General features: G+C 40.9%; 2 protein-coding genes across 14 annotated transcripts in view; one reads left to right on the forward strand and one right to left on the reverse strand.

The window, feature by feature from the left end:
* Positions 1 to 15,197, reverse strand: part of NBEA (neurobeachin) — a 530,623-nt gene that overhangs the window by 140,436 nt on the left and 374,990 nt on the right. The window lies entirely within an intron of this gene.
* Positions 11,481 to 14,424, forward strand: MAB21L1 (mab-21 like 1). Its single transcript, XM_009686485.2, has one exon. It carries the CDS (start codon positions 12,522 to 12,524, stop codon positions 13,599 to 13,601), a length of 1,080 nt encoding a protein of 359 aa, XP_009684780.1. The 5' UTR covers positions 11,481 to 12,521; the 3' UTR covers positions 13,602 to 14,424.

Raw genomic sequence — 15,197 nt, forward strand, 5'->3', positions numbered from 1 at the left:
GCAAACCCTGTAGCTCATATGTCTCATGATTTCAGAGGCATGTTATTGTCCTGGAAAAAATACTTGAAAAAACATCCTTGCAAAAAAATGTAAGAGTATTTCTTGTAGAGAGGATAAGCCCCACTAACGTCAGTGGATCTACTTGCATGAGAGATTGATTGGTCAAGACAAACTAGGATGAGTGGTACAGCTAAGGTGAAATAAAGGCTGACACTGAGGCTTCAGTAACGATTGTTTTGTTGCTCTCTGCCTATAAAGTTACAAGATATTTTCTTCCCAACTTTTAAATTCATCTTTCCACAAAATACCATCAGATATCACAACTTAACTTGCATTACAAAATCTGCTTTGCTAAAAGGTATAGAGGGAAACCTAAACTTAACTGATGGGTATACAGCAACTCTGATCAATTTAACAGTACGTCTAAACGGGTTACTGCAAGTCTCCAAAGAGTACAAAACAGCAATAACAAAGTCAATATGCCTTACGTTACAGATCCTGCTCATAAATTCAATTCTTTCCTATATTTTTTGAGCAGATGCACCCAGCCAATATCTTCATAATTAGTCTGTGGTACACTGAAAAACAAATTATTTCCGTTTTCTCAGATTGACTCAATACCACATGCTCCCATACATGTCCAAACTGGAATGCACAATACAACCATTTTACAGAATTCTCACGAATCAGACGGGAGCAGAATAAATCACTCTGTGAACAAGCTGTGTACCAGGCTTCATTAGTTATAATTACCCCCAAAATATGCTGCGCAGAATGCACACGTGTCATCTGGGAGTGACACACAATAGAGTGGGCAACTTATAAACTCCTCCAAGCACAGAAAGAGTCCATAAAACAACTGGCTTGTGCATTTGGATTCATGTGATAACACCTCCTATTGCATAAGCCACCAGATGACACAGATGGGGCAAATCCAAACAAGGAACATTTCTTTTGTACAGGCATTGGACTTCATTTGATGCCTATTCAACCAACAAGCTGAGAAAGCTGAGTATGAAACACTAGATCTTTGTCCTTTTTTTTCCCAGATTGTGCTACACTTGAAATAATGAAACGCGTATAGCTTTAAGTACTTTGAACATAATGACTTAAAGAAAACTAAAACAAAAGAAAACTGGAGTGATAAACTTAACATACTGATGCGCAGAGAAAAACAAATACCTATTCTCAAACTTTAAAAGAAAATGTTTTTAATGTATATTAAACAGCATATCCATTTCATACATTTTATTACCAAAAAGAGGCAAGTACTGACTGAAGTTCTTTGAAAATACACGTATCAGCAATCAGATGTGCTCTTTTCTGGAGAAAAGAATATTAATTCACTGATTATATTCACTGATTAGATTATCTTTCCTTTAATGATTATTACTGGACCAAATACGTTAAAATGATTGCAACATTGATCTCACCTTCAATTCACTCTGTAAGCTTACTCATTTTTTCCTGCCTCCTGTATTTTTTGCCAGTCATAGTAACTATTTTCTGTCTGGGATTTCCAATCTGTTACCAAATGCACCTTCTTTCCTCCTTTTCTTATCATTTTAATTTCTTGTACCCATATGCCATGCTGTTCCTGGTCTTCTCACTAAGATGCCTTTCCACATGTTTTATGTGGTTTTCTCTCATTGCCAATTGCTATGGGGACTTAATCATGTGAAAATACTGGAGGGAAAGACTTGTTTACTGTAATAAACCTGTGATGTACTCAGAGGGAAGCTGATATTCATATACATATACTGTACAGTATATGTACATACAGACTGTATGTATTCACCATACAAACTGATTTACTGTCAGATAAAATATACAAATTAAACATGTTCATATATGTCAGTATTTTAATATAAATTTTGAAATATCTGGATGTTATTTGAATGTTACACGTGTAAGCTAGTGCCAGTGTACATATATTACTATGAATGCATATGCATCTGTTTTCCTGCATATTCAGGTGTATAAGCCAATACAAATACACTCATATAAAAATATAGACAACCTTACATATACACGCTCAAAAAGCACTCTAGATCTTTAGGGGACATATAAAGTGCTTACAGCGTGTTACTTTTTTAACATGCTGTTAAAGGACTATGTAACATTCTCACATCTGCTGACTACTTTCAAGATAACCTAGAATTTAGCTCTAAAATTATGACTGAAGAATATATTAAAACTAGTACGTTAAAATTAATCACATTAGTAGTGACACTGAGTTCTGTGTAATTGCTTATATTCATAAAATTCAGTAAATACTCAATTTTTTGGCACACTGGAGTCTTAACACTGGCTCATAGATTTAGAATGCTAACATGAAACATCATGTAGAGAACTCAGTATATCCACAATATTTAACTTCAATTAAGGTTCATTATGAATAGCATCAGTTAACCTGTGATCTATCACATCTGTGCATCAGTAACTTGCACGGTTGTAAGCAAGGGCAGAATTTGGCCTGCTGGTCCCCATTTCTGTGTAGTCCAACCGAGAGGTCAGTTACTGTATTCATGCATTCACTGCTGGCAAACTCCATATAGTGCTCACAAGCACAGTGGCATGAATTTGCTATTTTTAAAACATCAGAGAAACATGAACAATTTGTGAATATGAGCTGGTAGCGTATTATTATTTGAAGTTTCTGCTTTCTTCTCCTTTTCTTTTCTTCTTTTTTTTTTTCCTTTTTAAAGAAACAGATATTGAAACTATCCCAGCTAATAATTTCATTCTGACACTTGAGTTTAAAAGGTTAAGTTACTATCTGAAGAAAGGTAATCTGGCTGCCTTTCATAGCAGCCTGCAAGCTCTGCAATCTGCATAGAGAGGGGCATTTGTCATCATTAGCTGAGCAGTGACAGCTGGCACCTAGGGTGTCCCAGATTCAAGAAGTGGCAAAGGCACTCTTTTAGCTTAAGTTGCCATTAAGTATAGCATGCTTCATAAGGAGCAATATTTTCTTTTTGTTATACAGCATGAAATAACAGCAGTGAATGCATCTGTATTTTCTTCAGCATGGGGAATGTGCTTATATCATACAATTAGCAGTTGCCTTTTGGACAGTAAGACATCAGGTTTATAATGTGAACAAACACGCAATTCATGGAACTTGAAAATGACCACTATTATTTCAAAATTAGAGCAGTATTTTTTTTTCAAAGATATTTCAGACTGATTGATTTGTAAATGTTATTTTTGGACATGACAAATTGTGAACAAAATCCAGTTTTAACGAGAGGTATATTATTGTCACTTTGAGCCTGGAATGCCTAATCACTTAAAACAGATAGTTTATTAGATATAAAAAAATAGTCCTACACTGGAATACAAGTTAATGTAGTACATGAAAGCTTTGAAAGAATACCTGATGAGGTACCATTTTAACAGCAGCATTAGAAACTCAAAACATATTCTTAATGTGTACTTAACAGTTTGCTGCAATATGCTTCCCCAAAATAGTTCCATGTGATTTTGAGAATGTAACCATATTTGAGAGTGTATTTAATAAGTTGAGTATGTAAAAGTCTATGAGAGAAGTCCATTTCATATGAGCATCAGTCTATGAAAGGCCGAAGAAATCATTTATAAACATGAAAGGACCCTGATTTGGTTATTTTTAAAGAATCAAAATATAAAATATAAAGCTAGAAACTAATATGATTTGACATTAAAAAAGCAGAATTAAAAAAAGAAGAAGAAATCACAATTTTCTACACTCTTCCAAATTTGGAAACGTAATCCATAATGCTAGATTTTGCATTATTATGTAAACTAGTTTTTCACAAATAAAACTAATTTTTGTGTTAATGTAAAATCTATGCAAATACATGCAGTCATTTATCAGGAAAGCTGACAAGCATTCCATATTGGAGAGGGAAAATGAAACTGCCTCAAGAATAGAGGCAATTAATTATTTCTGTATTTTCTCTTCCTCTGTCTTGAGGCACAAAAGTTATCCATCCAGTTAAAACAGCAAATGAAATAAAGAGATTTTTTTTTATTTAAACACATATGGCTTTTGCCTGCAATACTGATCACCACAAGGTCTACAGATGCCCGTGGCTAAATTGTACACTGGCAGATGCACACAGGGGAAAACTGTGTTAATGCAGCGTGGTGAACAAAACAAATGAAGAACTGAATTTCGGGGACGGGGGGAGGACTTCTTTTCCCCCCATCGAGATACACAGTTTGCCTACCAAGAGTGGATTAACTTAGTAATAAATCTAAGCTGAAAAGTTTTTTCTCATCTCCTAGGTCAAAAAAGCTAAAAGAGACCTAGCAAAATAGTTTGCGTATAAAGAAACACACATGCAGGCCCACATAATTTTGTAAGGTACAGATTATAAATAATGGGTTCGCCAAGATAAATGGTTATATTATTTTATCTTTTCAAATAAAGACTAATAATACATAATGAATATCATCGCTGAATATAATGAGAAAACTGTTGTCCAACATACTTGCTGTCATTTTAACCTATTTAAAGAAGCAATCTCTCGAAACGTATCTGAAAATTGCAAGCATTATGACAAAATGTCATATATTCTTGTGCACTTCAGAGTGCTAGTAAGAGTTTTGCACTTATTAATTGTTCCCTTTTAAAAGGTTATTTTAAAAATATAAGCAAAAATTAGCTCCTTTATACCTGGAAATAAGATTTTAGTATTAGGCATTTCTAAAGAGATTTCTCCCCACCTTACTTAAAAAATAAATTAGATGACAGGTTTATAGTACATTAAAACACTTACTGGAAATAAGACAGAATCATTTTGATTGTAGTAACTTCTCTCCTACTAGGCCTGTACACATTGCTTGTTAAAATTACTAGTGTAAAGACCAAATAAAAAATAGGAAGCAGTGTATTTACAGTCTATTTCTGATGAGTACATCACGCAATAGAAGTAAACTCACCCTGTCAAAAACTAGCATTGAGAAACAGAAATCTAATTTTTCCTGAAACTTTCCTTTAATTATACAAAATAATTATTCCAAATCAACTGAAAGTGTAAACAAATAAGATTTTTCTAAAGGAAAATAATAAAGGTATCTTCTCTTCCTCATCAAAAACTAAGGAGACCAAAGAGATAACATCGTCACTATCATGACAGACAAACCCTAATTCTTTTCTTCTTCTCAACGGTACTAATGCATTATAAACTATAACATGCCCAAACAGCAAAATCTATGTCTGTTATTAACAGACATTCACAGTAATATTTCTATGAGATAAATACAGATATTTCTGTAAGCTGCTAGTATTTCTCTTTCAAAATTGTATTGGAGAGTTATGAAATTACAAGACTTTATGTTACTTCTATAGTCATTCTCACATCAATTATGTTCGTTCTGTGCTGCAAAGGACCCAACTCTGTATACTCTATCCTAGCGCTAAGTAGGAAAAACCGGCAGGGAAGAGTAAGAAGGACAGTATGTGATCTAGGTTAAATTTTCGTGCTCAAGTAAGAGGAGAACTAGAGAGGTTTGCTGCTTTAACAGAGACTTGATTCCCCCCTCTCACCCCTGAAAAATATTATACTCTACAATTATGACCTTCCACCAGTTAAGAAAAAATGTTCAGCAGTGGTGGCAGGAAAATCAATACATTTTACAGACAATAAGATTTTAGTATTAGGTATTTCTAAAGAGATTTCTCCCCACCTTACCTAAAAAATAAATTAGATGACATGTTTATATTACCGTTAGAGTCAGTACATTTTTCAGAACAATGAGTAAGTGTTTCTAGCATTAGGTTGCTTATATTTAAGTCTGTTAAAAGATTCTGCACCTTTGGGGTGTTATAGAAATAGTTCTGAACACATGAAAGTATACGAAACATACAGTTTTGAGATTCTGAAAGCATAATCTTTCAGGCATTTCTGTGAATAACATCACCTCCTTGTAAAGGCTTTACAGCAGGTGAGGGTTTGTATGTTCATGGGAGCATCCTATTAAGGTATGGACAAAACAGCACTGTCTTTTCTCAGGAAGCCAATTCAACACTATTGCTAAAGTACTGTGACATTAAGCGGGAAGTTCTGCTTGACAAAAGAGTAGATGTTTGGGCCAAATATATTTTTCCTCATAATGACTACCAGTGCAAGCATTTGATATTTTTTAAACATTTTAAAGACACACCATATTTCATAAATTAACCCTCAAGAGTTATCCCCTCTTTGGCCCTGATCCGGCAAATAGCTGCCCGTGCGCTTAACAGCCCACAGAAGCCACTGACCTCACCAGAACCAGCTGAATGTTTAGTTAACTACGTGTGCACTGGCAGGATCAGGGCCTTCATAAGGTTCAACGAAACGTATTAATCACTCACGACCAACTCACTCAACCCCTCCCTTCACCGTTATTTTGAAAGAAAATACCTGAAAGCTATACACTACATTAACAAACACGAGACTATGTTGAAATATGTAAGGCATGTCTTTTTATACCTAAGTTGAGATGAAGTGCGTTATACAGGTAATTTACCATAACCATGCTATTGTAAAGAGAGAGAATAGGCTTAGTTTTGAGTTAGTGTGACTTAACTTGCCTGTATTACTAACAGTGAGGAAATTAGCAATAAACACACAATATGACAAAAGGCATAGGAAAAGATGGTGCATTACTAATCACTGCATATTGCTTAGTGTTCAAAGATGTTAAGCAATACGTTCTCTGCTGATTTCAACGGCTCTTGCAACTACATAGACAAATTTAGTTTGGTTGCGGTTTAATCTGCTAGCCAATATGAAACTAACTTGCAAAAAATACCAGCCACAGAGGTATGTATGTTCATGACATACCACTTTCCCATCTGGACTGGACTAATAGATGTTGGGTTACTTGTAAAACATCGCATGAACAAGCCAAATGATGTCATAATTTACAAAATAATACATTTCAAATGTTACCACGTACTCGCATACATTTTCTAGTGTTTTAGTCCTCCCTCAGACAACGTATTTCAGGGATACAAGTTACCAAAGGGAAAGGTTAGTTTAGACATGAAGTCTTAGGAAGCTGCTCATCCAGCACATACAGCTTTATTTTCAAGGACAATGTTGAATATTTTCAGTCATTTAATCATATACAGCATTAAACAGTAATGAGAGTTCTGCAGTGTTGGATGACCCACTACAGATGTAGCAGATTAAAAGGCGCTAATCCCCACTGATTCCATACTCCTCTCTGAGTTCAAGCAGAAAAAAGCATTCTCAAAGCAGGACACCTTTAAAAAAATAGTGCTGGACTGCTTAAATAAAATGCTGTACTTTAAGGAATGTCTGGTTTTGGGGAAGCTGATGGAGAAGTGAACCAAATGAATAATTCAATGCATTTTTCCAGCTTGAATGTTTCTGCAATTCCAGCTAAAACTACAATTTGCAGTTGTGCAAGCTCTATGTTTAGTTTTGAGATGTAACATTTTAAAGAAACCAAATCAATTAATTTTTTTCCCTTAACAGACTGCAGATTAGAGGAATTTAAAGCATTAACAGTTCATCCATAAGACCCAGGATGACATTAGTCCAACGCTAATGCGAATTGTTACTTTTAATGTTTTTGTTTTTAATGGGACAAGAATACATAAACGTGTTAAGTTTAGCACCAATAAATGCTAACTGTGTACTACAAAAAGGAGCTAGATTGTGTTTTCAAAAAAAGAAAAAGCATTTGAAGAAAACTTTAGGTAACTGGGGAAAAATATTTGTATATCTAAGTATGCATAAATTTATACTCCAAAATCTAAGTAGTGAAGTATACAGGAATGTCATTAAAATGGAATTTTTGCAAATACAATAGGAACTTACTCACCCTTAAACTTACCTTTTCATTTCTTCCCACATATGAAAGTGAAGTTGCAAACTAAAACACAAATAAGTGTATAGAAAATTCCAGGTACCATCCAGATCTGTCACAAAAATGATACTGCCTATTTCACATAATGTGATACTTGAAGCACATTCTCTACAAATATCTGTCTTTAGTTTTCCTACTTGAAAAAGTAAGTGTACTGTTGCTGGCAGGATGATATGGATGAAATAACCAGGATGAAGTGAGGGGGGGAAGGGGAGAAAGAGGAGCCAAGAAATCAGATACATTCAGCGAGCCTTCAAACTCACTTCAGCTGTAGGGATAAATAATTTAATCAACTCAACTTCATCTTTTTCCTAGCTCCCTAGTGCAATAGGCAGATATTAAAAAATAAAACTTTAAAATTCATGAACAGTTGTGTGTGGAAGAACTATCACTATACATGAAGAAGTATAAAGTGGTATCAATGTAAGCACTTTGTGCATGTGCATTTGTGTGTGCATTTTAACTGTTACTTTTCACCATATGAAAAGAAATTATTGGTGAAATTCATATCTAGCAACTTTTTTCCCCCCTAGTTATATTTTGCAGGCGTGCGTGAGCACCTGCAATCACACATTTGCAACATCATTTGGTTTTTTGGCTAACAAGAGACTAACATGATAAGGCACTGTATTGCGAAATATCTGAAATAACAGGTAGAGTTCAACAAATGCAGCTGTAATATTCTAATTAGGGGGAAATATCTAAAAAACAGTAATTTGGTAAAAGTCACCAATATCTTACGGTGCCATTACCATGACAAATGATCAATCAGCATTTTAATGAGGTGATTTTAATCTCAATTTTCCAGAACAACTCAATACATATAAAAAATAAAACTCACTGAGGAAAAGGTATTCTTTCCCTTTATAACGCAGCAAGCACACATTAATAACTGCAAAGAAAAACTAATACCAGTAAACGGTCAAAAGCATTAAAAATATTGGTATTTTATATTATGAAAAGTCAGAGATATCACCATTTTCAGCATCCCAAACCAAATCACCAACTTCTTGTCATTTTAAACAATCAGGTCAGCTTAATACTGTTCATTTCAGTTGTTGACTGGTGTCAGAGATGCCAAAATCCATGTATTTTCAAACTATTACACGTTTATGTCTGCACGTGTGAAATGAAACTTCATAATGGTGTAGTGAAATTAAGAGTACCCTTTAGTGCTAAACGTAACCCAGCCAGGGTTAAGTTGAATATGGACAGTATTTCCCATAACCTGCAAAATACAATAAATGAATATAACCTGCATTATTTGACGTTTTAGATTAATCTTAACCTTATACATGGACTTAGGCTATAAGATGCAATTTTTCTTTCAATTAATTGTGCTAAATTATGAAAATTAGACTACTGAAAGTTTAAGATGTAAGCTATCGCGTTTCACCCTTTAGAAACTGGAGTTACTGAGCCAAAACTGACAGGGTAAAAATAAACAAAACCTGGCCACAAAGATTTCCATCTCTAACGTACAGTCCTGATGTAATGGAACTAATGTAAAGACCTTAGCTGAATCCTATTCAGGAATTGGGGACTGTATGTCACCTCGGCAGGAAGCGGCTGTTCCCCTTTATAAAGATGGGAGGAAGAGACAACCTTTTGTCCGCACAGTTCAACTTTCGTTTTTACACAGCGCTGGTATGTAACCTCTCCGGGAAGGAGCTCTTCCTTATTTAAATCGCTCGGAAGCCGCCTCCGACGAAGACGGGCTCGGCGCGTATCGCGCCTGCGGCTCCCCCAGGCGCCGCCGCCGCCGGCCCGTCCGCGCCCGGAGCCTCCCGGAGCCCGCCTGCAGCCCGCCTGCAGCCCCGCCGCCGCTCCCCGTCCTCCCGGGGCCGGGCCCGCCGCTGCGCCGGCTGGCAGGGCAGCGGGCCGCCGGCGTCGTCCCGGCCGGGGGGGGCCGGCAGCGGGGCGGGCCGGGCCGAGCCGGGTCGCGCCTGCCCCCCTCCTCTCCCCGCCCGCCGGCGGGGCCGCGCTGGTGCCGCCGAGCCGCATCCCCGCGGCGCGTCGAGCCCCTCGGCTGGGCGGGGAGCAGAGGGCCGGGCCGGGCCGGGCCGGGCCGGCAGGTTCCCCGCGCCCGGAGCCGCCGGGGTCCCGCTCGGGGTCGGGCGGCTCCAGGGGGAGGGGAAGACCGGGAGCGGGCGGGCGAAGCGGGGATGGGACAGCGGCGGGGCCGCCGGCGGCCGGGAAGCGCCTTCCTGCCCCGGGAACGCGGCGCGGATCGGGCGCGGGCGGGGAGGCGGAGGGGGCCGGGCCCGGGCGCCCCCGCGCAGCGGCCGCGCACGCCGCCGCCCTGCGGAGGGAGGAGGCGGCGGCGGCGGCCCCGGCCTGCGCGCCCCGCCGGCGGCCGCGCTCCTCGGGGCCCCGCGGGACCGCCGCGGCCGGGCGCGCTGCTCCGCCGGGGCCGGGGCCGGGGCCGGGGCCGGGGCCGGGGCCGGGGCCGGGGGGAGGCACGTGTCGTGTTCCCTGCTCGGCGGCCGCCCCCGCCCGGCGCCTCGCCGGGAAACCCTCTCCGGAGTGAGCGAAAGAGCTGGATGGAAACTAGCTGCTCTTCGCACAAAACAGCCGGAAAGCAGCCGCCCCGGCGCCGCCGGCCAAGCGGCTGCGGCCGAGAAGAGCAAAGCTGCTTCGGGACGACCTGTCACCTGCAGTTTTCCAGCGAGGAGCTCTCCCCCCCGCCCCGTCCTAGCCTCGTTTTATTAATGGACAAAAAACTATACCTCCGACGAAATCAGCTAGCCCTCTGCAAGGGGAGCACCCTATAAACGCTAAAGCCAAGCGCCAAGGCAAGCATTCTTCGCTATGTGCAATAAAGTTGGTGGGATTAATACGTTGAATAAATGTCGTGAATTTTTCTTTGCATTCTGACTTCTCCTTGGCGCTAGCTATGCCCGTGACAGTTACTTTAAGAATTAATAATTGGGCAATAGATTAAAGATTACTTAACGATAAGGGATGAAAAGGGTTTTTTTATTCCCCCCCCCTAAAAAATATAACTTTGGGTTTTCTTGAAGCGATGAACTTGTCACTCGAGCTTATTTGCAAATAAAAGTCCCGATTGCTAACACTTGAGGTACTGAAGGAGAAATTTGCTAATTACACATCTCACGCGAAAACCCAAACTGTCAGATTAGTAGCATGCCAGCATGTTTGCCGTCGCTAGCATCCCTCCCGTGTGCGCGTTTACTAAACACAGCTTGCTAGTGGAGCTCACAATACAATAAACCGTCCAGGTCTGAAATTAAAAGACACTTGTAGTGCAACTGTGTCTCAAAAATCAGCCGAACGTACACTCTTTACGATACTTTACAGAGCTATACCGAAATATAAAAACGAAGCTAAGAATTGGCAGATGAGATTTACCGTCCGTATCTGCTACTTGATTTCTGGAGGGGACGCGAAAAAGAACTGACAAATACGTTTAGCAATCGATTCTCCCTTCATAGGATAAAATACAAAAAGCAAGGCAGAGACCATGCCGAAATGCATTAAACCTTAAAATCGATTACACCCCGTCAGAAGATATTTTAAAACAATACAGATCGCGGAGTATGGCGTAATGTTTTATTCCAAAGATCACTACAGTGCCGTGAATGTGCTGCCTTGTTCACTGGCCAGTTCACGAGGGAGAAAACTTCTCACTTGCAGTTACAGACAACTATCGGGAGGAAAGGACGGCGCGGTCTGACGCCAAGCGTGAGTTAATGCCCGCACGCCGCTGCTGCCGAAAGAGCGAGCCCTCGGCCGCGGCGCCCTAGTCGATGGATGCCCATTAATACACCTGCATGCACGTTTCAGCCGTGAGGAGACAAACGGGGATTCAGTGCAGAGCAGCACAGTTTTGCCAGGTCCTTTCAAAACGTCAGTACACTTCAAGTGACACCCAAAGGAGAGCGATTTCTCTTGATTTCCGAACGTATAGATGGCCGGGCTGGTTTTCTGCCAGTAACCTTCTACCTTTGTATATGTGTGTGCGTGTGTGTATACGTATCTATCTCCTAGCGAGGGATTAATTAGCCGCGTTTGAGCCGAAAGAGGCTGCAGTGACGAGCCCAGTGGCGATTGGCCGCCCGCCTGCCTGGCCCTGCCTTTATAATTTCCACACGAGTGCATCTGGGCTCTTATACAAACCAACAGCCAGCTTCTTCTGACATATACACACACGCACACACACACACACACGGCACTTTTTCCACCATCTGATTAACCACCCTGCACACACACAGTGATTATTACAGGAAAACATAAATAAATAGGAAGAGGTTTTATTATTTTGACTGCTGGAAGCCTCGCTGTGTCTCAGTTCAACTTTTGTTTTTATTGCTGCTGGGGAAGGTGCAGCTCTCGATGCTTTCCTCTCACCCACGGACCCTTTAAAAAAAGGGGCAGGAAAAATATCGCCCCCTCCAGTCCCCCGCCCCCCCTTCCCCCCCCGCCACACACACTTCAAGACGGCTGATCTAAAAAAGCAGGAAGAGAGCATCTGAGGAGCAGCAGCCACAGCGCATTTTGAAAAACATTTGTTACATTTCAGAGTGCAGCAGCCTGTTTCTCCTCTGAAGTTGGCTCCAGCCTTAGCAGCCGCATTGGATCCCACAGCCTATTGCGAGACTCCGGTATACAACCCGGATCTCTGCCCCAACATGATCGCGGCCCAGGCCAAGCTGGTGTATCATCTGAATAAATACTACAACGAGAAATGCCAAGCCCGGAAAGCTGCCATCGCTAAAACGATCCGCGAAGTCTGCAAAGTGGTGTCGGACGTGCTGAAGGAAGTGGAGGTGCAGGAGCCTCGTTTCATCAGTTCCTTGAACGAGATGGACAATCGCTACGAGGGGCTGGAAGTCATCTCCCCCACGGAGTTTGAAGTGGTGCTTTATCTGAACCAAATGGGGGTTTTCAACTTCGTGGACGACGGCTCTTTGCCGGGCTGCGCTGTGTTAAAGTTAAGCGACGGGCGCAAGAGGAGTATGTCCCTCTGGGTGGAGTTCATCACGGCGTCTGGCTACCTCTCCGCTCGCAAAATCCGCTCCAGGTTTCAGACTCTAGTGGCTCAAGCCGTGGATAAATGTAGTTACAGAGATGTGGTCAAGATGGTAGCGGACACCAGCGAAGTGAAGCTGAGAATCAGGGATAGATACGTAGTGCAGATTACTCCGGCGTTCAAATGCACGGGGATCTGGCCAAGGAGTGCTGCCCACTGGCCGCTTCCCCACATCCCCTGGCCGGGACCCAACCGGGTGGCCGAGGTCAAAGCGGAGGGCTTCAACCTCCTGTCCAAGGAGTGCCACTCGCTGGCCGGCAAGCAGAGCTCAGCCGAGAGCGATGCCTGGGTGCTGCAGTTCGCCGAAGCCGAGAACAGACTGCAGATGGGCGGCTGCAGAAAGAAATGCCTCTCTATCCTCAAAACCTTACGGGACCGGCACCTGGAGCTGCCGGGCCAGCCCCTCAACAACTATCACATGAAGACTCTGGTTTCATACGAATGCGAAAAGCATCCCCGAGAATCGGACTGGGACGAGTCCTGCTTGGGTGACCGGCTCAACGGGATTTTACTGCAGCTCATCTCCTGCCTTCAGTGCAGGAGGTGCCCACATTACTTCTTGCCCAACTTAGACCTGTTTCAGGGCAAACCTCATTCGGCCCTGGAAAACGCGGCCAAACAAACGTGGCGACTGGCTAGGGAAATACTCACCAACCCGAAAAGTTTGGAGAAACTTTAGAGGGTAATAAAAAACGGGCCTAAACGGTACATCTGCTTCTATGCTGATGAAGTTTAAGCTTCCTGTTCGAAAAGTCAAACGTTTCCACTTGACAATGCAAATAATATTCTCTTTTAAAAAGGAATATAGCTTAGGCTCTTCACAAAGAAAAACAAATAAAAACAGCAAGTATCACTCCTCTTCATCACAGTTTTGCAGTCCCCCGTGAGAAAAAAAAAAGTTACTCGGAAAGCAAAACTGGCTGTAATTTAACATGATTGTGACCATTCTGCCTAGGAACGATACCAACGGATTATAACAAAATCCAGTATTTTTATGTAATCCCTCTGTGAGTAAAAGCTATTTGGATATGCCACCTGAACAAACCCTAATGTACCTTTTAATTTGTATCAAATATTGTGATCTCACATTGTCTTTGAAATTGTGGATGTTGGTGTTTTGTGATTTGGTGAACAGAAGTTAAATTGCCATTTTGGATACTTCAAGGACATTTTCTGCTAAAGAAGATACCATTTAAAAAGGTAGATTTTATCATGGTACTTTTGTTAATTGTCTTTTGAAGTGTCTGAACTTAACAAGTTTACATTTTTCGTTTCATATATATTGCTTGTTCTATTTCTAACATTCCATAAATATACTTGAAATGTTATTTAAATATATTCAAAAGAAATTTGGATTCTGCTTATATAATAACGCTTGAATATTGGAATTATATATTTGAAAATGCACTTGAAATACACTGGATAATTACCTTTTGTGATTTAGATTTTAATTTCTGTTGCTGATTTATTTAATTACAAGCTAATAAATGAAGTAAAATGCATACGGGTAAGCGTTTCAATACCGAATCAAGTTTTCTACTTTAAAAATCAGAAGGGCAGCTATGTTTTTCGAATTTTGACTTTCTGCTGATAGTTGCTTAAATCTCGTAAAGCAGTAAACTTAAGGGAAGCCTTCTGATTTTGCATTTTGAATAGTTTTGTGAGATAAGGAAACAGCGGTGGAACATATATCCTAGAATTTAGCTCCAGATGACCATCAGCAACTGTCAGACACTGATGTAATTATTAATACGGTAACTCTTTTTATAGCCGTTAGAAAATAAATCTAGTTTCAAAAGATTTACTATACCGCGCTGATGTGTTTCTGCTCGGGTTTGAGCAACGCTGAGGAAACACAAGATATCACTGAAGCAGAGTTAGCATACTGAACCTGATTCCTTACAAAAACTAACACTTAGGCGCAAGTAGTAATAACGAAGAAAGTAAAATTTATAGGTGAAAGGGTCAAGCCAGCACCAATAAAATGAACAACAATATTACTTCTGACCTACAAATCCGTTATGAATGTGATAAGATTGCCAGTTGCACTCACAGAAATCAACCCCCTGCGTTCACAGGGCACACAGAGGGAATAACATGTGCTTATCCACCAAACTGCCAGCGATCAAAAATTGCCTGTTCGTACTGCAACACACGGCTGTTTTAAGTATGCCTTTCTCTTAAGCGGCTTTAAGATCAAAACATAAAATAACAACACGTATTTTGTTTAGTACCCTAACAGTCAACAAGTGCTGAAAGAGGCCAATCACCTATG

This window comes from Struthio camelus, chromosome 1 (assembly GCF_040807025.1).
Source record: "Struthio camelus isolate bStrCam1 chromosome 1, bStrCam1.hap1, whole genome shotgun sequence".
Lineage (NCBI taxonomy): Eukaryota > Metazoa > Chordata > Aves > Struthioniformes > Struthionidae > Struthio > Struthio camelus.